The sequence below is a fragment of the Carlito syrichta genome, unplaced genomic scaffold (genome assembly GCF_000164805.1).
Source record: "Carlito syrichta isolate Samal-C Ts95f unplaced genomic scaffold, Tarsius_syrichta-2.0.1 Scaffold302430, whole genome shotgun sequence".
In the NCBI taxonomy this organism is placed as follows: domain Eukaryota; kingdom Metazoa; phylum Chordata; class Mammalia; order Primates; family Tarsiidae; genus Carlito; species Carlito syrichta.
Genome location: NW_007246526.1, coordinates 384471 through 412324, shown reverse-complemented (window position 1 = coordinate 412324; position 27854 = coordinate 384471). Strand labels below are relative to the sequence as shown.

General features: G+C 35.8%; 1 protein-coding gene across 1 annotated transcript in view; it reads right to left on the bottom strand.

Annotated features, from left to right (window-relative positions):
* Positions 1 to 7438, bottom strand: part of LOC103258979 (ankyrin-2-like) — a gene marked incomplete at its 3' end in the record, with an annotated part of 156273 nt that extends 148835 nt beyond the window's left edge. Inside the window, exon 1 of the mRNA XM_021711646.1 lies at positions 7072 to 7438. Within this exon, the coding sequence (XP_021567321.1) occupies positions 7072 to 7206 (135 nt within the window). The remainder of the gene's footprint in view (positions 1 to 7071) is intronic.
* Positions 7439 to 27854: the final 20416 nt, after the last annotated feature.

Sequence of the window (27854 nt, the reverse complement as noted above, 5' to 3'; positions counted from 1 at the left end):
TCACCAGTATGTACTTCAAATTCTAAATCTTGGATTATAAAGCACTCAACAACTGATCCCATGCTTTTTACCCACATGTTTTGAGTTCTATACATGTGCAATAGAAACCAAGTAATGTAGCACTTATAATACATATGAGATTTTACACTGCTTCCACATCATTCTGACGAGTCCAAATTGAGTGCGGGATCTCCTCAGAATGCTTCAAGACTTGACTTTTTCTGTAGCTCGAGACTGAGTTGTCATTCTGAAGTACTGTATAATACCCTGTGCTTTATCACCACACTGCAGCACAATACTGAAATTCTTACTTTGCCCATCCCTGGATTACACGCCTTCAAGCCAAGATTGCCTTAGTCATCTTATTCATCTTGGTAGGCCCAAGATGAATAAGTGCCTGGCTAAATCAATTCATACTGAAAGGAAAAGTGTACTTTCTTCCCAGCAGGAACCCAGATTGTATTCTGTTTCCAAGATCTACTTCAGGTTCTACCTTCTTTACTGGCAGAAGTTATTCAAAATATGTAACAGCTCAACTCAGGCACCAATCAATTACCATGGACACCAGCTGCAGCACGGTAAAGTCCTGAAAGTCCCTATTCCTCTGTTTGCTTATTTGGGGGACAGGAGTAGGCTGGGCAATCATGAGAATGGGGCCCAGCTAGGCTCAGAAGAGACAGCTTGGTGGGCTCATAGTAGTAGCTATTTAATTAACCTTTATGAAAACATATCAAGCTGTAAACAACTAGTACAGCTGTTCTGCCACATCACCTGACGATTGGCCCTGTCCACAAGGGATTCTCTGAGCACTGGGGCCTGCACTGGTCCTCACCTTCTTGGGTATCATGCAGCAAATACTTTCATCACTCCTGTTGCCACATAATTGCCTACTACTGTTTACAATTAATTGATTCCATGTGAGTAAGTCCTGTATCTAAAACTAAATTGTAAGTTCCTAATGAACAAAAGCTATGTCTTCTCTTCTTTTAATCTTTATCTTTAAATAAATCATCCAAAAGTTACATAACTATCTCTATCTCATTTCACATTTTTTGGAATGCTTTTCAGACAGGCATAGTTAGCATAACACATAGTTTAGATGTAGTTAGGCAAATGTTCTTAGTAAAGTCTAATTTAGATAAGTGAGGAACAGGATAGTTAAGTGTTCCCGTGTCTTTCTTACCAGTACACACAACTTTCATCCCACCAGTCAGACATATCAGACCTGACCACCTTGCAAGTTGAAATGTGGAATTACCAGCGCAATCAATCACAAAAAGAATAAAGAGTTACCCAAAGAGCAAAGGCATGATGTCCTAAGAAAAGTTCAAATCTAGTTAGGCAGTAACTCTCATTATTTAGAAAGTCCTGGTGACCTTAAAAGGTTATGAAATAGTAACCAAAACTCATGATCAAAGACTGACAGGCCTCCACTCTTGGCTTATGAAATAGTTTTGCTTAATCATCACCGTAGACATTATATAATGCTTCTTGTTAAAGGCAAACATGTGTCCTTTCCTTTAAGGCACCCACGTTCTTTCTTGAATGTGTTTTCCTCTCTATAATAAACTATACTTCAACTCTCAGGGACTTGCTCTGAAATTCTTTCCTGCAGTGAAGTCAAAAGCCCATAGAACCACTCCTTATGCCACCCAACATCATCTCACCAGAATGATTTTTGCTAGACTTTTGACTTTCATTAGAGTTAATATCAAAACTATGTGAAAAAAAGTCCTTATCTTTTATAAAGCTATTACAGAAGATAATACTCAGCATATCTTTTAAAGTCTCTTCTTTTGACCCCTTTAGAGTTTAAAACTAAGGAAAAGTTTAACTCTCTTGACATACTAATATGCTTTGTAGATAAGGAATCCTTTCACTCTCTCTCTCTCTCCATATCACTCTCACTCTTGCTGTCACTCTCTCTCTCTCTCTTCATCCCCACATAATTGTAAATAGTACTATTTCATACCCAGTTGCTCAAGCCAAAAACCCCATCTTTTTCTTTTATACCCTCCTAAACCATTCAATACAAATAAAATACATCCTGAATCAGATCACTTCTCACTTCTATTGTTAGCACCCTAATCCAATCCTCCATCAACTGGTCGCCTCCACCCTGAGACCAGTTACATTGGTCCTCCTTCTTCTTCTTTTGCTTTACTCACAATTTAGCTTCCATCAAAGAGAGAAAGAAAAGGGAGAGGAAAAGATAGATCTTTTGGAAGCATAAATGAAGTCCTACCATTTCCCTGTCTAGAACCCTCCAGAGGCTTCCAGCTATACTTCAAACAGAATCCAAAATCCTTTCCAAAGACCCACTGCATTCAGAAAGAACACATTTTTGTCAAGTAGGCCCCTAATGATCTCTCATATCTCATTGCCATCATTCTCTTCTTTGTTCACTGTGTTTCAATCACGCTGTCCTGTCTCTTAAACAGGCCCAACACATTCCTTGCTCGGCTAGGCAGCATGCTTCCTCATCCCTCCATAGATATTGAAAGCCTGTCTCCCCATGACAAGAACTCTAGCATCACTTTTATATGGCTAGCATTTAAAACTATATCTAGCTCAATAAGTATTTGCTGATTGACATTATCTTTTGAGTAAGCTAACAAAGAAGAACAGAGTTGTTTTCATAATAACACCAGTATTCACTACTCATGGTCTAAAGTAATAAGAACATTTATAAAATAATGAAAAAGCTGATACAAAGAACTTAAAATTCTCTACTACAATTGGGGAAAAAAATCTTGAAATAAACAAAGCAATAAAATAAAAATCTCTGAGCATAAACTGATAAAAAGAGAAGGATGTGATAATATGAAAATCAGCTTGGATAGATAACCTAAGTAATGTCTGTGATGACGCATCACATTTATGGTTTTGCTCTTGGGACAAAGCAAATTAATTTGTTATGATAAAAGAACTACAATAAAAACACATAATCTCAATGCCAGAAAAATATAGAGCATACTCGGACCAAAATGCAACTTTATATATGATGTAATAAAGTACAAGCCAAAGCAGAACATAAAATAAAAATATATTTCTGATACTGCTTGAAATTTCACTTTAGCAAAGCATGGTCAAGAATCCCTCTCTCTGGAGCCTACTTGGACCCTGCAAAACCTTACTAACTCATGTCCCAGACAAAGGTACCCTAGGATCCAGGCAAAGTCTATAAGCATCTCTGAGAGCTGCTTCTTTCACACTTGAACTTGGACTATATCTACCAGTCATCTGCATAAATGAAAATGGAAAATGAGAGATGATGCAGTTTTCCCCCCTGTGACTTAAAATTTAGAAGCGCTACCAGAATTGAATAAAAATTTTAGAACAGCTGAATTTTGTTCTCGACTCTCTCCTGCCCTTCAAGGTTCCTCTTTTTTAGTTGCCAAGCCAACTGTGATACTAACAGATCTTTGAGTCCTTTTAGGATTAATATAAGAAGCAACCTTATTTCAGAGGAAAATCCTAACATATGCTTGTGAGTCTTACATTTTCATTAGGAAGGCAGACATTTTCTCAGTGGATTAGGAATAAGTTCTCTGGGTATCAGAGTTCTCTCCAGCCCTTGAGGGTTTGAGTGAGTGAGGGATAGGTTTGGGGATATCCACCATTGATAGACCAGGATCCTGTCCAGCCCAATTATCTGGTGTTGGAGGTGTTCAGGAGGTTTGTCTATTCTTTTTCCTCCACACAAATACCTCGCTGTGACTAGAGTCCTTATTGCATTGACAAAGTGAAAAATAAATATCATAACCAAATTTTGTAATGTATTTCCAAATTGTTTTCCAAATAATTGGAACAATTTATAGCATGCCCAGGAATGCTCATCAGTCAAAATGAAGTCTTCCAAGACTGGAATATTCTTATGTTTTATATACTTAGTAAGTCAAATAAATAATAACTTGCTTTAATTTATTTATTTACAAATTAAAAAATAGTAACTGAAATTATTAGCTGGTAGTTTAGTAATTGAACAATTTAGAAACTGAAAATTTAGTAATAGGAAAATTTAGTAATTACTGGAATAGAGTCAGGCCCATTTGTTTAACTGTTTCTATGGCTACTTTTGTTCTATAATTATCAGAGATAAGCAACTACAACACAGGCCATGTGGCCCACACAAGTGTATTATATTCATTCTTTGGTCATTTGCATAAGGAGTTTGATGAACTCCACTCTGGAATTTGAACATACATTATAGAAATAATATATTATTTTTCCATATTTATAACTTTAAATTGTTTATAACATAATAGTTCATGATTTTTCACTATACTTTTTAAATTTGCTTTAAAATAAAATTTATTCTACTGTCAAAATAATATTTTGTTTCATATTCTATCATTATTTTTGTATAATTTCTGTATTTAGACATACAGCATAGCTGGAAATTATTCTGGACCAATTTGCTTTATTCTTCTTAAGACCTATATGTGAAATTTCAGATATGGATATACAATAATATTGTTGAAGGAATAATTATATTGTTTGCTTATTTCCAACACAATTCCTGTTTTTTTTTCTTACTGCTGTACTTATCTATATAAATAAAGTCAAAATATTCTAAACTTTAAACAAAACTTATGGAAAATAAAGGAATATTAATTTACACGAAATCAAATAGTTTTAGTATCTTAAATTTGTGTTTTTCATTAGCTTAATTCTGACTATGAGTAAAACTGGAAAGTTTATTTATTTGAAACTGTTGGTTCAACAACACAACAAACTCTAAAAAATGCCAAGATCTCTATTTCTGTTTTCCCTCCTGAAGCAAAGAATATTATAAATAAATGTTTTGAAACTCTTAATTATTTAACATTAATTGTGACAAGCATGAATGCTGCGAAGTGAATAATGAAGCAATGCATTTATTTAGATGATTTAGGGAGTGAGTGACTTCAGTCCTATAATACCCATTTAAAAGTATAGAAAGATGATAGATTACTTGAGTTTCCCAAACTATCTAGAACCACCTATTCTGCTTAAACCATTATTGGCATTAAGTTAAAAATTAACTTTTTGGGGACCCCATGGACAAAAGTGGAGAAATTCTGAGCAAAATATTACTTCAGCAGTAGAGAATAGGTCCATTTCAACCTTTGCCATATCTTTTCTTTGACTCAACAATCATTATATGCTTCAATCTAGAAAATCTTTAGCAGAAGATTTTATTTAATGACTAACCGGTTATATATATATTAATTAATCCAGAGACATCAGATTGTATCTTTTTAAAAATCAACTTATGTTTTTCAGGGTCAATACCTATGTTAATAGAGATAGAAAGATGTTAACAAGGCAATGATATTACTGCTGAATATTTATTTTGAATCGTTTTCTGAAATGTTAAGTTTTAAATGATTTTTTCCCTACAATCCTTGGGCCTCAATATCACATTGACACTTGTTCTTCTTTATTGAAAAGAACCTATGAACTCATCAAGATATCATCACTTCTGTCCTCTACATCTACAACATATACTTTTATATATTAAACTCTTAAGGCACCTCTCATTTCTTTGCATGTGTTACATTTTCCTTAATAATCTTTAAAAGGTGAAAAAATGTATATTTGTATAATTTAAAAGACTGAATAAATTAACTAACATTTAAAAGCATTGTCTAAATTCTAAATTAATAACAAATATTAATGGACACAGAAACGACCTTTTAAAGTAGATTATTAGTTCTTAGAGAACAAATTTTTATACTGCAACAACACAAACATGTAGAGTTACTATTCACCTTTTTTGCCCCCCCCAGTTCAGAAAGCTGCATTAGAAGTGACCACTCTGAGAACTGCAGTGGCTCTCCCGGTGGATGTGAGTGATATAAACCATAATCCAGAGGGACAAATGTGACTGCTCACGGTTACAAACCTCATGTGTGCACTTGTCAAAGCAGGTGACTCCCTTCTCCAGGGATTGCTTTCTGTTTCTTCCTTGACTGTGGTGACTTCCATTCCAGAATCACTGTCCTCTTTTTCACTTCCCCTTCACTGCAAACTGCAAATATTTGATCTGCAGGTTGTGTTTATTGACAAATTCTTAGTTTTGGTTTCAGTTTCACTCTGGTCTGACAGAACTTTAAAGCTAAGAAATGATGAAATTCATCCAGTTCAGAATAAAAGCCAGAGACGAGGGCACCACCTCCCATGCCTCAGACTCTGTTCTCACTCCAGGAACCACCCGGCAAGCACATAACAAGTACAAACGCCTCTGCTTCTCTTACTCAGAAATCCTACATATCCTAGTTTCGTGGTTTCAGACTGAAATAAATAACTCACAATAAGGTCAAATTCCTGGATCTGACAGATCAAAGATAAACTTTATTCTCCAGCAAATATGAAAATATTTCAGAAAGAGATTCCTGGTCACACACACACACACACACACACACACACACACACAAAGTCACAATAAGCCTTTGTACCCATTTTAAGGAACACAACATGCCTATGAATTATTAAAATCTGAAAGTCAACTTAAATATGTGATTGCTCTATTCTTAAACCTTCTCACAAACTATTATTATTATCAGAACAATATTTAAAGGTCTTTTCATCGACGTTAGTCAAGCATTGGAAGTAACACATCTTTATAGGCTGGAACTGGGATTCTAAGTTAGTATATACTTTAAAAAATGCTCTGGAACCTAGTAAAAAATTAACTATCCATGAATATATAAATAAGCAAGAGAACTTGACAGCCTAAATGTAAGTGAATCTCTGCAACATTGCTGAAAGTCACTCTATAACAATATAATAATATACATGTTCACTTTTGGACAAAATTTCACATTAAAGAGACAATGTCATTGCCCATTCCCAACTGTCAGTTCATAGTCAGAGACAACTGAGAAGAAACAAACAAGTGGCATTGTGTGGCATTAAGAAGAAGCAACAGCATGCCGCTGAACCAGGGTGGTCAGGTGGTTTGATCACACTGGTTTTATTCTATCAACTTCCTTCCAGGAAGTCTAGAGGCTTGACCAATGAGGGCTATTGCTGATTCTTATGCCACCATCCTCGCTTCCCCCTGGTTTGTGGCCTAAAACTTACCCGCACCCCAGGTTCTTTGACGTCTTCACCGTTACAGCCATAGTAGTCTGGGGCTTTATCCAATTCCTGCATGTTTCCTTGTGCTCTTATGCTCTTATCCGCATGGCAAGATGAGCAGAGAGCTGCGTTCCCCATCTCAGCTCTACAGTTCCTGCTGTCAGTAAGCCTGTCCTTGCCCTCTGCACTCTGTCCAGGGCTCCCAGGGGTACACTAATGTGGGCAATTCATCAAGATGATCCTGGGCTCCTCTGTTCAGTTCCCCTAAACGCCCCTCACCAGTTTTCTCCATCTGCTGGTTTGCTGGTGTCAGAGAGAACTCAAAACCCCGGCAACTGCAGGCTGCATTCAGTGACCATTTCCAGTTCAGGCGCTGCCAGTCTATTTTTACACCTACCAGGCCAGCTATGCATGTCAATGGAGTGAGGGGGGTGAGGCCAACCAAGAGAGGGGAGGGGGCGGTGTTGTTTTGTTTTTCACCATGCAAGCAGCCTGCCTTACACGTGGACTTAAGTTCCTGCTGTGCAAAATGTCTCTACATATGAGAATTTTTGCATTATCCAATGAATGCCTTTTACTCCTTTGATTTCTCTCCACTCTGTCTTTCAATTCACACAAAACACTAAATCTGTTAGTGACTCTGCTTTATCAGCAGAACAGATAAAAATTATTTCTGTTATTACTTAAACCAAGTGGCATCTACTTGGTTTACATATATACTCTCTTTTTCATTGTTATCTACAGAAAACAATGAGTTAGCCTTTTAGCATGCAATATCCATTGGACACTGGTATAAAATTTTTGGTTTTTATAAATTTTGTACAGGTTGTCATTATTCATGACTGTGTAACAAAGAACAAACATTCTTATGTATTTATCATTCTTTTTAGCTTCTAATATTTTGATGTTTTCCCCAGCTTTAGAAAGATCATCAAGAAGGCTTTCAACACCATTCAATCTTTGAAATCATATTACAGATATTTGAAAGAAATTGTTTCCCACTGAGATGAACACAGCAAATGTGTATGAAGCCAATTATGAAAAAAACAAGGCTTTCTGATGGATTATTATGGATTAAACTTTATTCTCCCCATTAGGGTTTCCTTTAAAAATATATATATGTACATATGTAATACGTACATATATGTATATCTACGTATATATTTACATATATAATTATATGCATAATACTCTTATCATTCCTTATTTGTTATTTGTTTTGTATGTGTGTGTGTATGTGTGTGTGTGTGTGTGTGTGTGTGTGTGTGTGTGTATGCTCTTTTTGTATGTGTATATATGTTACTCAATAAGGGTTCAGAGTTTGGTTTTTATATCATCTATTCACATGTTATATATTAAATATTCAAAAATATATTGAATTGGAAGCAATCTTTTGAGGAAAACAGGATGTAGAATATATTTAGAAATTAACCAGCCGGGCTCGGTGGCTCAGCCTGTAATCTCGCACCTTTGGGAGGCTGAGGTGAGTGGATTGCCTGAGCCCGTGGGTTCGAGACCTGCCTGGGCAGTGATACCTCATCTCTACAATAAATCAAAAAATCAGCTGGGCGTGGTAGTGCATGCCTGTAATTCCGGCTACTGGGAAGGCTGAGGCGGAAGGATCGCCGGAGCCCAGCAGGTCGAGGCTGCGGTGGCCGGGAGCGGCCACTGCACTCCAGTCTGGGCGACAGAGTAAGACTCCAATTCAAAAAAAAAAGAAATTAACCACACTATATTTGAAGGACTAGAATTCACTTTCCAATTTGTCACTATTTTTTAAAACTAAAAAGAATTTGTCATTTAAAAAAAATAAAAATGGCATTATGAAATACCATTCTCAGATTTGAATTTGCAAAACTACACACTCAAATCTGAAAAAGACATTTTTGGGTTGTTGCTTTCCAGAGGGCCCCACACTGCTTTTTTACCAATCTGGTTCTGAATAACTCTTCATTCCAGAGTGTGTGAGCCTTAAATATGTTACTTACTATAAAGATCCTATACCCACACACCAGTTCCTGAGGAGCATTATCAGTATTCTGTGAAATTATTTTAACTGCCCAGCTATAGGTGAAGATATTTTTGAAACCATTAAAAAAAAACTGACTGAAGCAAAAATATCATGACAACAATAAGATGGGGACACGTTTCTCTATTCTTGTTAGAAAGAAATATAATCTAAACATTTTCAAAATTAAAGCTTTAAGTATTCATAAATACAATGCTTTCATATCAATAACAAGTTAGACTCTTGACTGAGATAAATCAAGAAAAGCCTTTTATGTTGCCTGAATAATTTTACATAGACTAACAGTTCATCATAATACAGTGATTTATTTTAAAATGTTCCACATACTTTAACCATGTGCTGGAGAAATTAAGTAAGCTATGATGCTTAATGATGTGTTTACAAACTGATATAGAAGGATGTGACTTTAGCTTTTCTGTTGTCTTCTCTAAGGTTCTTAGAGCCTGGAGAAGGTCTGTGATCCACAAAATCTTATAATGAGTGCTTCTCCCTGAATATATAGGATATATTTTATTCAGAATATAAACAAACAAACAAACAAAAAGAATGTAAACCAAGATTTTTGCAGCTGTTTAAAGAGGTGCTCCCCCCACAACCTTTGGAATTGATTTACGAGTTTTAGAATGTAAAAATTTAACAGAATCTTTAATACAGAATTATGCAACTGAAAACACTGGGTGCAAACCCTAAAAATTATCTCTAGTCTCCCCACTTAATTCTGGAGGTGAGATCTGAAACTGTACTCACACAAGGAAAAGGAATATTTAACCACTGCAGATTGGGAAGATGTCCCTACGTGCTAGATGAATAATTTTGCTGTGTTTTAACAGCTCGAATTGTTTCCTGGCATCTTTCTGTCTCATTAATACATTACCCATTTGACCGCCATGCCTCTGAATTTGCTTCTGCCTCAGTCAAGCATGCATGCCTTTCCTCTACCATGTTCATTGTTCCTTCAAAGCTGATATTAAAATTCACTTTCTTCTGTAAGTCTTTGTTAGCCCCTTTATTTGTTCTAATATCGATTTGAACGAGGTTGGGACTGCGATCAGCTTTTGCGTGATGTGCCTGTTCTCTCTCACCGACCTCTTCACACACTTAAATATGCACACTAGTACTGGATGTTTGTGAAGTAAATGGATGAAAGGCAGTCACAGATAGGGGTACAATTTATAAAATCAATCGTTAACTGGTCTACACTGGCCTAAACTTCTCTTTTTTCACATTAACAGTCATAGATTTAATAATTTCAAACATCTTTAAACACAACAAATCTTTAATTTCTTTTCCAGATTTGCAATAAACACCCTTTTTAGTCTTTGAAAAAAAGAGTAACACCATTTGGAGTGAATTTTCCTAGAAAAGAAATTAGAGTGCTTTGTTAAAAAGTAAAAAACATACTCTGGTTTCTCTTCAGATCATATAAATCTTTCACCTTTTACAAAAAAGTAAAAAACAAAAACACTGAAAGTTGAACCAAAAAAAGTAACATGCTGACAAGTCTTGGAAGATACTTTTTCTAAATGACTAGCCATTGGTCTTCTATCCCTTTCTCTTTTCTTCATATCAGGGAAATCTTCCCATTATTTCTCCCATAAAAAAATTTTCTCCCTGTTGAATATAATATCCCTATTCCTATGATTAGGGCTGCCCCAAATATACCACATAGTGATCCCTGGACCCCACTGCTGAAGCTAAATGCCCAAACAAGAAAGGGCAAAAGAAAGACAAACACAAATGCCTGATGATTCTGGGAAGTCAGAAATTTCCTATTTTCTGACTGAACAGATTTAAATTATCAGCCTGGAAGATATCATAGCTGTGAAAACAGAATTTTTAATGAATAGGTTCTTTTTTGTGATCACTCCAAACTTTGCCAATGATCTGATACTTGCAAATAAAAAACAAAGGTGTGAAGGTCTGCAGAAGAGGACATTAATTCAGAAGTTAAACAAGTTCTATCTCCTAATGGTTAACTAACAGTGGCTGCCAGACAGGTTTGTCACAAAAGCTTGGGTGATGTTACAACCTATATATATAACATTCTGTCAAGTAGAAGGCAAGGTTAACAAATACTGGGCAGCACCATGCCTTAATAATGTGCCCGTAGACAGTTGGGATCTCTGTGGACATCTGACAAGGGATATGCTTTCTGCCAGGGCAGAACAATGTCACCAGTGTTCCTCAAAAATGCTTCAAAGTCATTAGGGCAAATTACTCAGAAAGCAAATATTTGTATGTTTGACCACACTTAGAGCAGGATACTTGAATTTGATACATGATTTAGAAAGTGAAATTCAAAGCCCGCGTGGTGTGACATATTTGCCATATCTTCTTAAATTCCCAGGCACTTTTACTATTATTATTTCATCTGTATTGGTGTGCTTCAAATTCATCCTAAAAGAAAAGCGATTAAGAACTGAGAAAAAAGGCTGGCCTCTCAGATATAATCTTCAGAAAGTTGTGCTGAAGCCCCGATAACAGCAAATCTAAAAATTACTTCATTGCAATTTAAAATTTCCCCTTTTGAATCAGAAGTAATGATTACAGAACCAACAGGAAACAAACATCTTGGAGGACTGGAGGAGAAATAACTGTCTCAGTTCTATAATTTAACTTAAAGAATTAGATCACAGCTCCTGAAATGAAGTTTTAAAAAAGGAGTTACGAATCTCAGATTTGGGTTCTACTACCAATTTGCCTGTGTGGACTTGTCTAAACTTTATCAAATCAAGTCTTCCATTTTTATTTAATTTTTAATAAGAGATTGCTATATTCCTTCTAGTTTTGAAGTTTTTCGCTTCTATCACACAGAATTCGTAACATCTGAACATATACCTAATCTGGGGTGGTAGTGGTAGCTAACTGTCTATTTAGCCTATTTGCATGAAAAAAAATTACTTGGTCTTCCAAGTAGAATTACTTGGTCTTCCATCATCTCTGGCTCTGTGGCCTGGTTTTGTTCAATAGTGCTTGGTATCCAGGAACTCTTTTTCAAAAAGAGAACCATTTGGCTTTTGCTTCACCTTTCCTGAGTATTAGTTCCACTGATAAACTTGACACATTTTGGAAACCACACTGTCACAGCTTTCTACACCTCACAATTGTAAAATGGGCTAGGTGTGGTACTCATGCCTGTAATCCCAGCAATTTGGGAGGTCGAGACAAGAGGATCACTTGAGCACAGGAGGTCAAGGTTGTGGTGAAATACGATTGCACCATTGCACTCCAGGCTGAGGGACAGAGTGAGACTTCAACTCAAAAAAACCCCCAAAAATTATAAAATAACTTTAATCTAGAAATAGTCTTCCTCTCTCAAACTGACTTTGCAGAACAACTTAATAGGGTTTTCTAAGACAAATCTTTGCAAATCAACTGCAGAAGCTAGTGTGTTTTTTGTTTTTGTTTTTTTCCTCAAATGTTTTGGTTAATTTGTTCTTAAAGGATGAGTGCTATCATGAAAAATACTAAAAAACATATTTTGTCACAAGTTCTTAAAACAGCAAATCAGAATGTTTCACTCAGAATCATGATATTTACTTTTTTTCCTCTCCTCCAAGTTATAAGGTTTATTCAGATTTTAAACAATGTAGAGTTTCCCTTAACGTAAACTATCATCTACAAAAAATAAAACTGTCCTAATATAATATTTAGTTAACATTTTGCATTTTTCAAATCATGGAAGATTTATGTTACTTTGCTGAATTTAGAAATCTGTTTAAATTGCTATCTACCATTCTATCCCCTCCCCTTTCTATTTTTTAATCATGTAGCTATAATTCAACACTGATTGTTTCAGTCAAATGTATTTATTTAATTAAACTAATGCTCAGTTATCCCTATTACATGCAAAATTCTCAATGCCCACATATAACATGAAACCAAGGACAAGTTCTTCTGCCTTTGGGAATTACTGACCTGTGGAAATAAAACTGGAACATTCTGTGCAATAAGCCAGGCGGCATGCACTTTTCTTCCATGTTTGAGAACATTCAATACAATTTATTTGACCAAAAGTTAAATAATGATTTTTACCAGTTGGACCTGTTATATAATTGATCAATCAGGAAAACTGTTGCATAATGTATGGATCTACACTAGATTTCCCATATTAACACTGGGCATAACTTTTCTAATTGAGGTCAGTGTAAATGATTTTTACTGTTTACGCTTTACACAAATTAATCAAAATGAATATTGCCAAGCTATTCATGTGCCCACAAACATTAATTAACCAGTTTAATTTTACATTCCTTCCAGCTATTATTTTCATTCTAGACTGCTGCCTCTTGACTTCTGGTATATAAAGGACAACATTCTTTAATAAAGAACGCTAATGACTTGGGGAGCTTTCTGAAGGCTACTCTACACAATGGCCAGCACAAAGTGGGCACTCAATAAATGTCGCTGACTGACATTAAAGGGACTCTGAAGCAAGAAGTGAAGGGTGTCCAAAACAAGCCTAAAGGGTCATTTGACTGATTTTATGTTCTGTCACGTTGACTGGATTTTGAAATGCAACATGAATGCAACAGTTTAGCCCTTGTGCACTCCTACTGTTTCTGAAGAAAAATATATGTGTACATAATTCTCAGAAGAAGGCTAACTAAAGCTGGGGCTCCCTACAAACTTCATTTGTAAGGAAATGAAACTAACATTTCTGGTAAGTTTCCATCTGTGGACTAGAGAGTCAGCTGATAGGGAGAATCTGAAAAGTACCCAGTTAAGGTGATTATAAAATGAATTTTGTGGGGGGTATGTAACATCAAAAAGGGTACCAATCTCAAACCAGGTGAAGGCAACCAAAGGGAGGCCCAAACTTTACCTGTACGATAACCACATATATATCTAACCCTGAATTGTACCCTACATCTTTGAAATTAAAAAAATAAACAAAATGAATCATGTATAACATAACTACTGGAAAAGTCTGGTACCCAAAGGAACAACATTCTTAGAAGTGACTGATCATAGGATGCTGGGGAGAAAGTTGACCAGGTATGTTCTACATGTTGTATACTACAGTTGTCTAGACATATCTATCAAAGAGGACTCACACGCCACAGTATTAAGAACTAAGCATCTAAACAAGATAAATGGAAGTACTGTACTAGTGAGAATTTGTGGTCAACCTTCCCAAATAATGTCTTACTATTAGCAAATTCCACTACTAAGCTCAAATGAATTATTAATGATTAGACTAGCAAATAAATATCCATTTATCCTTTCTATACTTATTTCTTGTTACACTAACTATTTGGCCAGTGTTTTTCTTTGAAAGTTCACAGGCATTAAGCTACATGTACTTAATATGATTAGTCTGTATTTTCACCTTAGAGGATATAGAAAAATAACAAGCTTTCATAAAATTTTTGGGTTATGACACAAAAAATTGGGATTTAAATGTTTTGATAAGTTTGTCGTTACCAAAAGATTTCTTCAACTGTAAAACAGAGCCCCATTCTAGGTGATCCTATACTCATATATCATAATCTATTGGTCTCAAAATATTTTATAACAATAATTTTTCAATAAAATGCACTCACACAATATTTGAAATGAAGCAGAAAACACAGACATTTAAAATGCACTGCCAGGCAACAAGCAGACATTGACCAATCCAGAACAAGTTTAAGTTCAAACTAAATATCTAATGCTGGTTCAAACTACAGCAGATGTGAGTATTTATTTTAGAATTAACAATTAAACCTGGTTTATTATAAGGATGGTAACTGATTTTCTTGTACTATGTTAAAACATTAAATCGAGTAGTTTCTTCCAATCATGTTGTACTTTCTTCAGTAATTATAAAATGTGGTATTTTTTGACAGTATACTAAATGTGCACTTAATCAAAAAGTTGCACAACAATTATGAAATGACAGACTAAATTCATGTTATTTCAAAGACTGTGAAAACTTAGGCCTCCAAAAAGAGTTTAAATTGTATTGTCCAACTGATAATTCATTTAGGTTCTGTTTCAAGATCTCTCTAGAGCAAATTTATTCTATGCACCTTAAGACATAAAAAATCATTTCCAATCTTTCATATATTATTCATATTGAAATACGTATCCTGATGATATACCATTTGTTCTTCTTTGAAAATGAGTGAATTATTTTTAAATTTTGAATTATACCCTACTTTTCTTTTGTAAAGGAAATCACTTTATAGGCAATCAAAAATTCTGAAAATATAATCATGAAAATATTATAGAATCAATATTGTTAATTCATTCTTCTAAAGTTATGTTAATGTAGTCTTACGTCCTCTGAGCTCCAATGCTATGGGCTATATGTTGCTATGAGACGAATACTGGACAGGGCACTATCCGCTGCCATTTTGAACTCTGGTACTCTCATCTGTATAACAATGAGCTATGGTAAATACACTCAGGCTAATGTTTGTATGTGCTTAATCTTTATAGTCAGAAGTTTATAAATCATGCTATGAGATAAGCATATGATTGATCTTCTCTATAGAAAGATGAGGAAGAAAGAAGAAAGGGAGGGAAGAAAGGAGGGAAAGAGAGGAAATGAGAAAGAGAGGGAAGGAAAGCAGAAGGAAGGAATGTAAATATAAGAAAATGCAGATCTATCTCTAAAAAGTAAGGTTATTTTATTTTAAGAGCAGTTATTCAATAATATATATATTTTTTGAGTTGGAGTCTCACTCTGTCGCCCAGACTGGAGTACAGTGGCTGCTCCTGGCCACCGCAGCCTCAACCTGCTGGGCTCCGGCGATCCTTCCGCCTCAGCCTTCCAAGTAGCCAGAATTACAGGCATGCGCTACCACGCCCAGCTGATTTTTTGATTTATTGTAGAGATGAGGTCTCGCTGCCCAGGCGGGTCTCGAACCCGCGGGCTCAGGCAATCCACTCACCTCAGCCTCCCAAAGGCGCGGGATTACAGGCTGAGCCACCAAGCCCGGCTAATAATATTTTTTAATGTTTTTCCTTTCAACTAGTTCTTCAGAACTAGTATTGAAACATGTTCAGTGCTTTCTAGGTCAATAAAGAATCTCTCTCCCAAATCAGTGTCCTCCTGAAACCTTCTCTCACTTAGTGACCAGCAGTCCCACACACCTTGCTGCTCAAGCTGAAAATCCTGGAATATTTAACATTCCCCTTCCCATACAACCAGCCCTGCAGAGCTTGCTTTTTCTATCCCTTGCCACTACTTTAGCTCAATAATTCATTTCCTGACTGAATTACTGTAATCACCTCTTCAATAGTTTTCTGGTTCTATCTTTGCCCTGTCCCAACCCATTCTCCAAGCTGTAGCAAGAGACATCTTTCCAAAGTTCAGACCTATTCAGGGCACTTCCTGTAAACTTCAAGATTAAAAAAAAAACTCTTTAATGATCTGATCCTCCTTCCCTCTGTCTTCATAATCTCATCTTTGCTTTTTCTCTCTTGCAATTTCTTCTGAACTTTTATTAATAACTAATTCTCCATCTGAATCACCTCTCTTCCTCTCTCAGCATTTACAAGACTCCTTTTGGAAGCCCTGCCTAGCCAACAGCATTAGGGGACCACTGTGGACATGGAGCCATCATAGTGATTGTTAACCTGACTTGTAATTGTCTTTTTATGTGCTTGGCCCTTTCACTAGACTATAAACTCATGACGAACAGACACTGTATTTTATTTGCCTGTTTGTCCCTAGTACTTCTGACAGTGTCTCTATAGAGCAGGCACCATGATTGATTATGAATAAATAAACAATACACTTCCATTACACATTAAAATATGATTGGTTTCTGCAAACATTTATTTCATTCATCCCATTAATATTCATTCAGCACTACATGCAGACCCAAGTACAGCATTTAAATAAGAAGAGACAAACGTGTAATATTACTCACGTGCACACAGAAATGCTTCAATGAATCTCTAAGAATGGCAATCAGCAGGTATTTATCCAATTATCAGTGAATGTGATGTTGCTTTGTGTACATTACTATTCTGTCAGTTTTCATATGATTATTTTTTCAGATGTTTGATTTTTGTCATGAAATGGTCCAGGCACTGAATCTATTAGTAATCATCTAATATGAAGAGGAATGAAAGGGACAAAAGTGAAAACAGCCACAAGAACAATAGCAGCCACAAACAAGAAGATTGTTTATTAGATGAGAGTGAGACTTTTGACCACATTATGGATACTGCGGATATCCATAAGTATGGACATAAAATATATGGAGAATTATTGTTAATGTCAGAGAAATATGATTATTCTCTAGAGGTACAAGGGGATTACTCTTACTATAAATGTCTACACACACGTGCGCGCACGCGCGCACACACACACACACACACACACACACACACACAAACACACACACAGTATTGTGGTTTGGTCATCATGGGCCTCTAAGGTATTACGTGTAGTGAAAACTTCTGTTCATTCCATTCTTTCTACCTGTAGGGCTGCTCTGGGTTCTTTCATTATTGGTTCCCTTTTTTCCCACCCATCAATAGATCTCTGTCTTACTGAGACACCTAATCCCTACTGCCTTCACATCTGTCTGGCTACCACCTTCACTGACACAGCCTCTGAGCTATGACACTCACGTCCTTCTTCTCCTTCCACTGTTTTTCTTTACTTTTTCATTTGTATCTTTACTTCTAACATGTTTTATCTTCAAAGCAAATGCTTACCTTTTAGAGACAACTACCAATAATATAGCAACTTCATAAGTGCAAACATAACCTCACAGTTATCAATCTACAACAAGCACTCATTAAAAAACTATGCGTTTTCTACTTGTTCATGACCAACAACCCATGAAAGTATCCAAGAGGAACTTTCTATTATTTGCTACTATGGGACATCATTAATTCAGATGTGGACAAACTATAGTAACCGTGTACACTGAAGAAATGAACACCATAAAAATTCAGTCTTGTCTTTTTAATGACACTTCTAATGTTTGAAATTAGAATTCAAAATTTTAAATTTTGATGGTTATAACATGTATCTGACTTCATATTTTGATAACTCAGACTATATGGCAAAGTTATAATTTGATTTTGTCAATTTTTACTAAACACAAAGGTCATGTTGTATTTAGTTGACCAAGAAGTATGTCATGACAATTTAATTTCATCCCAAGTACCTCCTAAAAAAGGAATAATCAATAAGAGTGAATATAGCTTTCATTAACCGCTGACATTTTAAAATGTCAGTTTTACTGAAATATGCCCTTTCTATTTTAATAACATTCATTTTTAGCTGATCTGGAGATCAAATGTTAAAAACCATCTCTGATAAGGTGTTTTCTTCTCCTTGTTCTGGAACCTGATACGTTCAGTTTATTATTATTCCACATTAAAACAAGGGAAAATTGATCTTTCTGTGGTGTGTGGGCATCATCCAAGCAGGTCTTTGACCTCACTGTTTAGCAAAGCAGAAATGACATCCAAAGGCCATTATGTACTGCCCACTTTTTGTACTTGTTCTCATTAACACCTCAGTAGCCTTCCTTTTCAGTTTTTCCTTTCATTTATGCTCTTGGGTTCTCTCTGTGACTGCAGTGGAAAAAACTCAATTTGAGGAGATGTTAGAGCTACTAATTCCAAACTAGGCAACCATACAACACAGTGGGTTTCGGAGAACTACCTCACCTCTCTTCCACTCTTACAAGTGATTCCTGCTGAAGACACCTAGGACTTAAACACCTGCTTTGATGCTATTTGATAATTGGAGATATTAGTACTATAGATGGTTTGAGCACTTCATAATTCTACTGTTCTGTCCTTCTTCCCATGATCTTATTATTGGAGACCTTGCTACAGTATAAACCACATTGCAATTGTCTAGAGTCTGCTCTTTCTTCTTTCTTAAGTCTCACTTTTTCCATTTCACAAAAGGGGTTCTAATCATCTTCATCTGGTATTGTTTAGAAGATTTTAAAAGTTGCTGCATTTTAAGTACTTAGTATATTGTCTGTATATAACACTCTTCAGGAAGTTAGCTATGATGATTTTTTTCCTCAACTTTACTCTCCTTTCTTTTTAAATCAGATGGGTCCAAATTTGGTTTATTATCTGTCCTACAATTTAATTTAAAAATACTACCAGAATCACATATTACGCTGTGGTATAGACCAGAAAGAGAAGCAGCATGTGCTTTGGAACCTGACATCTGGGATCTGTCTGGCACTTAAGGTATTTATTTGCTGCAAGATTTGGGAGAAAATGAATTAATTTTTCCAAGCACCATTTTCCTCACCTGAAAAAATGAGGTTAAAAACATCTACTTCTTTGTGACAATTGAAGCATATAATAAATAATTGCAAAAAGCTAAGCATTGAGTCTACATACACTTATTTCCCTCTGCACCAGTTTTCTCATGCCTGGATCCCTTGAAGCATCCCACCTACTGTTTCCATTCGTCCCTAATTTTAGAATAAAAGGGTCAAAGGTTTTCGGGCTTCCATCTAGTGATGACTCACAAAGGAAGTCACCTTCAAAAAACTCAGTTCCTCCTGCTTCCCTACCTTACTCACCAACCATTTAGGAACAAGTCCTGGGATCTTTACCTATATCTAGGGACAACTAATAATTAAATTGCCCCTGAAGTATAATTTCATTTACCCCCTCATGTTGTCACTGAAGAGGACTAACTCTTACTTCTAAATCTGGCCTAAATGATCAAAACCCTAGTTCCATGAAGATAGTTGTGGGTAGCACAACTCCCAAGGTATATTCTTCACAATATTTTTCTTTTCCAACACTGAGCGTGATTCCACAATCAACATCATGTATCATGTTGGCCTAGAGTAGACGGCAAGTCTTTCTTTGCTTGATTCCCAGGTATTGATGGCTGCTGGAATTCCCCATTGCTGCATTTCTCCTGCTGGAATGGAAACTCCAATGTTGACTGTTTTCTCCATTGTGGATGAGGCAATTATGTGATACCATCCCTGGCCTATCCCACAGGGTTCAGTAAGATCTGCTCTAGATCAGTTCTTTGCAGCTCACCCTCAGACCTAATGCCAGATTCCAAATCCTCCTATCAGAGCCATGGGCTGTGTCTGGCTGAGAGGCTACCACCATGCCTCAGGCTATAGTGCCCATGAACAACATAGCCCCATAGAATGATTTTATACTTCAAAGTTCAGTACTTTTAAAACTTACAGCATTTCCTTTTAATTTCTACATACTTATTAAAAGCATCCATCCCTTTGCTAAATTTTATTAAAATGATCATTCCCTTAAGTACATTTGAAGTACATACTATAGTAAAACTGCAATACTGTAACTTTAATATGTTGAAAATCTGGGGGGAAAGTAAAGGGCGAGATATTAAAGCATACAAAAATGAAAATAAAATTTTGAGAAATATCTTATAGAGTATAGATAAATATGTTTATGTATATATACACATATGCACATACATCACACCATAAAAATAGAATTCCAAGGCTGTTTTCTCAAAGAAAAACCAACACCAAAATGAGCAAAATAGAAAAAATAAATAAATAAACTTCTAATCAAGTTGCATTAGATCTTATGATCTGATAGTTGTGACAACTCAGAATAGTATTCAATTTTTTTATGTGTGATAAAGACATTTTCCTGGCCGACTTTACTATTCTGTTCAGTCAAACGCTTGACCTATTCACTCCACGGCATTAAGGGATAATTGAGCTCAAAGAGGAAAAGGAAAAAAGCAGAAAAAAGTCTTTGAACTCTTAAGGATTTTGTCTATACATTTCACTTTTATATCTTGCCCGGATGTGTTTTTATCCCTGAATCTTCTATGAAAATGCATGTGGTTTCACACAGAGAAAAACTGCTTCTTCAGGGTATGTGGAATCACAAAGATCCCATTTAAATCTAGTGTGTTTTAGTGTGCAGGAACATCAGGGGGTTTTAAACTCAGCTACAATATCCTGTTTGTTGCAGCAGAATAGTGCTTTGGTGTTCTGCTCTACAGGTCTGTCGCTTCTTGAGAGGTTATAAAATATGCTGTACTGCCACAATCACTTAGACTAGTCTTTAAAGTCTAAATGAGCCCTACACATCTTTTTTTTTTTTTTTTTTGGAGTCTTACATTTCTATTCCCTGTTTTTCTTTTGTGGTCTAATGATGTGCATGCCTTTTTAGCAGCTTTCAGATAAGAAAAAAATATAGATATCAGGGGTTAATATCAGAGTTTCTAAGTCACCAGAACACTGATATGTCTATCAAGGAATGGAACCTAGATTTCAGTAATGCAACCCATACTCAGACAACCTAGAAATCACTACCATGTACAGTTGTCTCATCACAGGATCTTGAGTGGCATTCAGCAAAACCAAACAGAAAAAGAATAGGGTTTGGCTATGCTTTAGGGCAGCCAGACATGCCATGAATAGGCACTGAGTATGAACAGGAACCATGTTAAAGGGAAGGGAAAACAGTGCCAATAGGAGTTAAGAGAGAGCGTTGCCAACCTAATGTAGTCCACACAGCCCACAGGAAAGTTTCAAGACCTACAAAGGCTAGGAAATTGAGTTGAAAACAGTAGAAATGAATCTTAGAAAATGAAGGTGACATCCTTATGGAAATTGGAACTGGCAACCAATTCAAAACCCTAAGTGCACATACCATAAGAAATAAGATAGACAAGTGGGACCTCATCAAACTGAAAAGCTTCTGCAAAAAGCAAAAGAAACCATCAAGAGAGCAGGAAGACAGCTCACAGAATGGGAAAAAATGTTTGCTGACTGTACATGTGACAAAGGCTTAATATCTAGTATCTACAAGGAACTCAAACACACTGAAAGGAAAAAAAAACAATCAGCCCCATTAAAAAAGTAGACAAAAGACATGAATAGACACTTCTCAAAAGAAGATATATGGGCAGCCAACAGACACATGAAAAAGTGCTCAGCCTCACTTATCATCAGAGAAATGCAAATCAAAACCACATTGAGATACCACCTAACCCCAGTAAGAATGGCCATCAATTCAACAATATCCTGTTCAACAAACAACAACAGATGCTGTCAAGGATGCGGAGAAAAAGGAATGCTTCTACACAGCTGTGGGAATGTAAACTTGTGCAACCTCTTTGGAAGACAGTGTGGAGATTTCTGAAAGAACTAGAAATTGACCTTCCATATGACCCAACAATCCACCTATTGGGAATATACCCAGAGGAACTCAAATCATTCTACAAAAAAGATACCTGCACATACATGTTTGTTGCAGCTCTATTCACAATAGCAAAAACACAGAACCAACCATGCTACCCATCAAAACTGGGCTGGATAAAAAACATGGGACATATACACAATGGAATATTATGCAGCCCTAAAGAAGGACAACATATGGACTTTGCAGCAACTTGGATGGATTTAGAGTCTATCATACTCAGGGATCTATTGCAGAAACAAAGAACAGAGTACCATATATTCTCACTCACAAGCAGACCTTGAACAATTATTATAATACAATCAGAAAGGGATTGATGGCAGTTGAGGGAAACTGCCAGGGGAGGGAGGGACACACCTCATCAACAAGGGTACCTGCATAATGAACATTTGTATACCTAACCCTGAATTTTACCCCACATCTTTAAGAAGAAAAAAAGAAGAAAACAGTAGAAATGATACTTTAAAAAAACTCTTAATTAAAATTTTTTGTAGTTTTTAAAGATCAGTGTGACTTTAAGATGCAAACACAATGCATTAACATTTAAATATTGATAGTACAAAGGAAGAAATATTTTTTACCTTTCATAACATCTCGAATGATATGCTATCATTATACATTTGATTACTACTGAGAATTTAGTTTCAGAAGTGAATTGAGGCTGGGCATGGTGGCTCATGCCTGTAATCCTTCATAACATCTTTGATTTTCTTGTTAATTTGCTTATGCTGGTACAATCTGTGGATTGCCTGAGGAAACTTCTCTAAGTTTGATTTAAAAGACTGACTTATGACAAATTGGAATTTAGGACACAAACATCATAACTGAATGTTGGGAATTGGTAGGGAATCTATTGTATTTTAGGCTGATGACTATGTGATATAGGAAGAAAACCTATGGTCATTGTATGCACAGAAAGTTGGCAAATCCCATGACATCAGGGCATTAGGCAGGAAGCTGTTCTCATCTTGAACATTAAAACCTCAAAGTATCTAGGGAACATACCTAAAATGTCAAAGTATCTAGGGAACATACCTAAAATCCGCCAAAGTAAACACATTCAGTTGTCACTACACCACTTAGTTATGTAAAGAACATGCATGCAATGTTAATATACGTCAATGCCATGGTCTCTGATCACTGTTGGAGTGCTCTGAAGTGCTGTTGAAAAGAGTGTGCACAACTTGCAATATCCTTATACATTTGATTACAACTGAGAATTGAGTTTCAAAAGGGAATGGAAGCTGGACACAGAGGCTTGTGCCTATAATCTCAGCACTTTGGGAGGATTGCTTGAGCCCAGGAGTTCAAGACCAGCCTGGGCAACATAGAAAGACCTCTTCTCTACAGAAACTCAAAATATTAGCTGGGCATGGTGGTACATTCCAGCTACTCGGGAGGCTGAGGCAGAAGATAGTCTGAGCCCAGAAGGTTGAGGCTGCAGTGAGTTGTGATCAGGCCACTGCACTCTAGCCCGAGCGATAAAGGAGTAAAACTCTGATTCAAAAAAAAAGGAAAAAGGGCATTAATAGTCTGCCAGGATAAATTGACGGAGGCAAGTGCAATATTAAATAAAAGAAAACAGGAGAAAAATTTTTACTGAGTTTGACCATGCTATAGCAAAGTTAATTAAAATGATGTGGAGTGCATTTTTAGGGGGAGCCGAGGAAGTGATTTCATTAGCTGTGAAGATACTATCTGTATGTGGAGAGCAGCTAACTGCTTATAGAAATTATTAGAGAATCAAGCACGGCAAATAAAAGACAAAGCTAGTTTTCATCCTGCTGGGCCCAAGTTCAAAGTGAAAAAAGTAGGTCTCAGACATACATTATTACCACTAAAACAGAAACAGCACATTATACATGTACCTGCAAGGTTCATAGCATATTAGTTACAAAAAGAAGTGGAAGAATAGACAGTTATTTAAGAATTCAAACTAAACAAAATTATAATTTCACAAATCAGTAGGGAAATGGAAAGTGTTCAATGAATATTAGTTGAAATTGTTATTTTATATATCATATATCTAATATCACCAGTGACTAAAAATATCTTCTACCATTACCTCAAAAAAGAATTTTTAAAATTACAATTATAGGCCAGCCTGTAATCTCACGCTTTGGGAGGCCGAGGTGAGTGGATTCCCTGAGCCTGCGGGTTCAAGACCCACCTAGGCAACTTGGCGAGACCTCATCTCTACAACAAATCAAAAAATTAGCCGGGTATGATAGCGTGAGCCTGTAGTTCTGGCTGCTTGAAAGGCTGAAGCGGAAGAATCACTGGAGCCCAGCAGGTGGAGGCTGCAGTGATGGGGAGAGGCCACGGCACTCCAGTCTGGGTGACAGAGTGAGACTCCAACTCAAAAAAAAAAAATAAATAAATAATAATACAATTATAATAAAAAGGAATTAAGAATAAAACAATTAAGTTAAAAATGTGCGCTGCACCAGTGCCAATATCATCTATTTCAAGAGTACAATTTCAGTATCATGAAAACATGATTAATAAAGACTAACTTCAGATATTTGAAAAACAGTACTATCATAAACAAAATACTGTTCTGGTAGTTTTGGCTATATCTTTTAATGTACTATACAGAAGTTCTTCGCGTGTATTAATTAATGTAAAACTTGCAGACATACATTTAAAACAAAAAAATTCTGTTTTCACTTGTAATTCTGTTTTATCTTTAAAATAAATCTTTGAAAGGCAATTTTATAACACAGTCTCTTTTTCTGAATATATCTGGGAGTTCAAGAGAGAACAAAAGTCATTGCAAATTATACAATAATTAATAACCTTTCAATAAAGAAAGCACTAGGTCCAGATGATTTCACTGATAAATTCTACCAAACATTTAAGAAAGAAGTGATACCAATTTCCTACAATCTCTCCCAAAATATATAGAGAGAACACTTCCTAACTTGTTCTGTGTGACAAATGTAACCCTAATTGTAAAACTAGATAATAACATAACTAGAAAGAAAAACTACAAACCAATATTTTTCATGAAAATAGATGTAAAAATACTTAAAAAGATGCATATATCACTATTAAGTGAGATTTATTTTGGGTACACAAGACTGGTTAAACATTCAAAAGTCAGTTCAGGTAATACATCATATCAATGGGTTAAAAAAGAAAAATCATATAATTACGTAAATAGATATAGAGAAAGTATTTGCCAAAACTCAACACTCATTCTTGATAAAAGAAAAAAAAAATCACAGCAAACTAACAATAGAGGGGAACACCTACAAAAGGCCTATAGCAAATATCACAATTAATTATGAAAAACTTGCTGCTTTTCAAGAATGTTTTCTATCACCACTCATATTCTACATCATAGTGGAAGCTTACTTAATACAATAAGAAAAGGAACTAAATAGTATACGTATTGAGAAGAAAGAAATAAAACTCTCTTTGTCCACAGATGATATGACTGTCTATGTAGAAAATCTCAAATAGTTCACAACCACAACAAATGATATGATGATAGTAAGGTTGCAGGATATAAGGTTAATATCCAAAAGTCAATTGCTTTTCTATATACTATCAATGAACAATTGGAATTTGAATATTACCATGCATGCAGTGCTTTCAAAAACATTGTTTTTAGTTTTTATAAATATTGTTTCATATATATGCATTATATATGATTATTAACTCAAATTTACAAATAAGAGACTGATACCAAGGATTAGACATCCAGAATTTGGTAGAGCTGAGTTTTGAAGTACTTCCAACTAAAAATTTCAAACTCCTTGTACTATACTAAAACACAAAAATAGATAACGTTTTTAATTTGTTAGCCTTAGATATATGAAATTAATGCAATTAAGTAAAATGAACATCATTGTGCCACCATTTCAAACTCAACATATATAAAGCAATGTATTTTTATTCTCCCTCTCACTTGCACTGGAAATTTGTTTCTGTTGAGAGTGACCGTTTTCTTAATATTGAAAGGTATAACCTTAAAGTCATTTTTAGTCATCCTTCTCTTTTTTCCCCTTATACTAGTTGAGTGCTAATATACATCCTGCTTTCCTCCCTGCTGATCTTCCTGTGAAACCATTCTAATCCAAACCCTGTTCATCTCTCTTAGATTACTATACCAAGTCTCCTCAGTGATTCATTTCCTTCTTATTCACTTCCTCCCCATAATCTTTCTTCCCCATATATCTTCTGTAGCTTCTTAGTTTTTGCTTTATTGAGTTCAGCTACTTCTTCCTTACTCTAAAGGTCATCCAACTTTATTTCCAACTCCTATCTTTCTCCCACTGGGCATGCCAAGCTGTTCACCAACTTCGATGTCCAACCCCCAAGATATTCTTTCCACTTAAGCCAATCTTACCTATTTTCCAAGGCCCAGCTTGAAGTTCACAGCCTTCTTTTAAAAATAACATGCTCAATTCACAGTTGCAAAGATGTGAAATCAACCTAAAATGCCCATCAACTTATCAGTAAATAATGAAAATGTGGTATATACATATATGTGTGTGTATACATATATATACCATGGAATACTATTCAGTCATTAAAAAAAAATGACATAATATCTTTTGTAGCAGCTTGGATGGAATTGGAGACCACCATACTAAGTGAAATAATGCAGTAATAGAAAACCCAAACACTACATGTTCTCATAAGTGAGAGTTAAATTAAGGGAGGGGGAAAGTCGGGGAAGGATAAAATAATCACCTATCAGGTACAATGTGCACAGGTGGAGTTGGTGGGTACACTTAGAGCCCAGACTTATTCATCATGATGCAATGCATCCATATAACCAAAAACCATGTGTATCCCCCAAAGCTACTGACATTTTAAAGAAAATAACAAATAAGATAGACAAGTGGGTCCTCATCAAACTGATGAGCTTTTGCAAAGCAAAAGAAGCCAACAAGAGAGCAGGAAGACAATCCACAGAATGGGAAAAAATATCTGCCAACTGTATATCTGACAAAGGTTTAACATCTAGGATCTACAAGGAACTCATACACGCCAAAAGGAAGAAAACAAACAGCCCCATTCAAAAGTGGGCAAAAGACATGAATAGACACTTCTCAAAAGAAGATATACAGGCAGCCAACAGACATGTGAAAAAGTGCTCAGGCTCATTCATCATCAGAGAAATGCAAATCAAAATGACACTGAGATACCATCTAATCCCAGTAAGAATGGCCATCATTAATAAAACAAACAACAACAGATGCTGGTGAGGATGTAGAGAAAAAGGAACACTTCTACACTGCTAGTGGGAATGCAAACTCGTGCAACCTCTTTGGAAGATAGTGTGGCAATTTCTGAAAGAACTAGAAATTGACCTTCCATATGACCCACCAATTCCCCTATTGGGAGTATACCCAGAGGAACTCAACTCATTCTACAAAAAAAATACCTGCACATGTATGTTTGTTGCAGCTCTATTCACAATAGCAAAAACATGGAATCAACCATGTTGCCCATCGAAGCTGGACTAGATAAAAAATGTGGTACATATACACAATGGAATATTATGCAGCCATAAGGAAGGACAAACATATGGACTTGATGGATTTAGAGTCGATCATATTCAGTGATCTATCACAGAAACAAAGAAGAGAATACC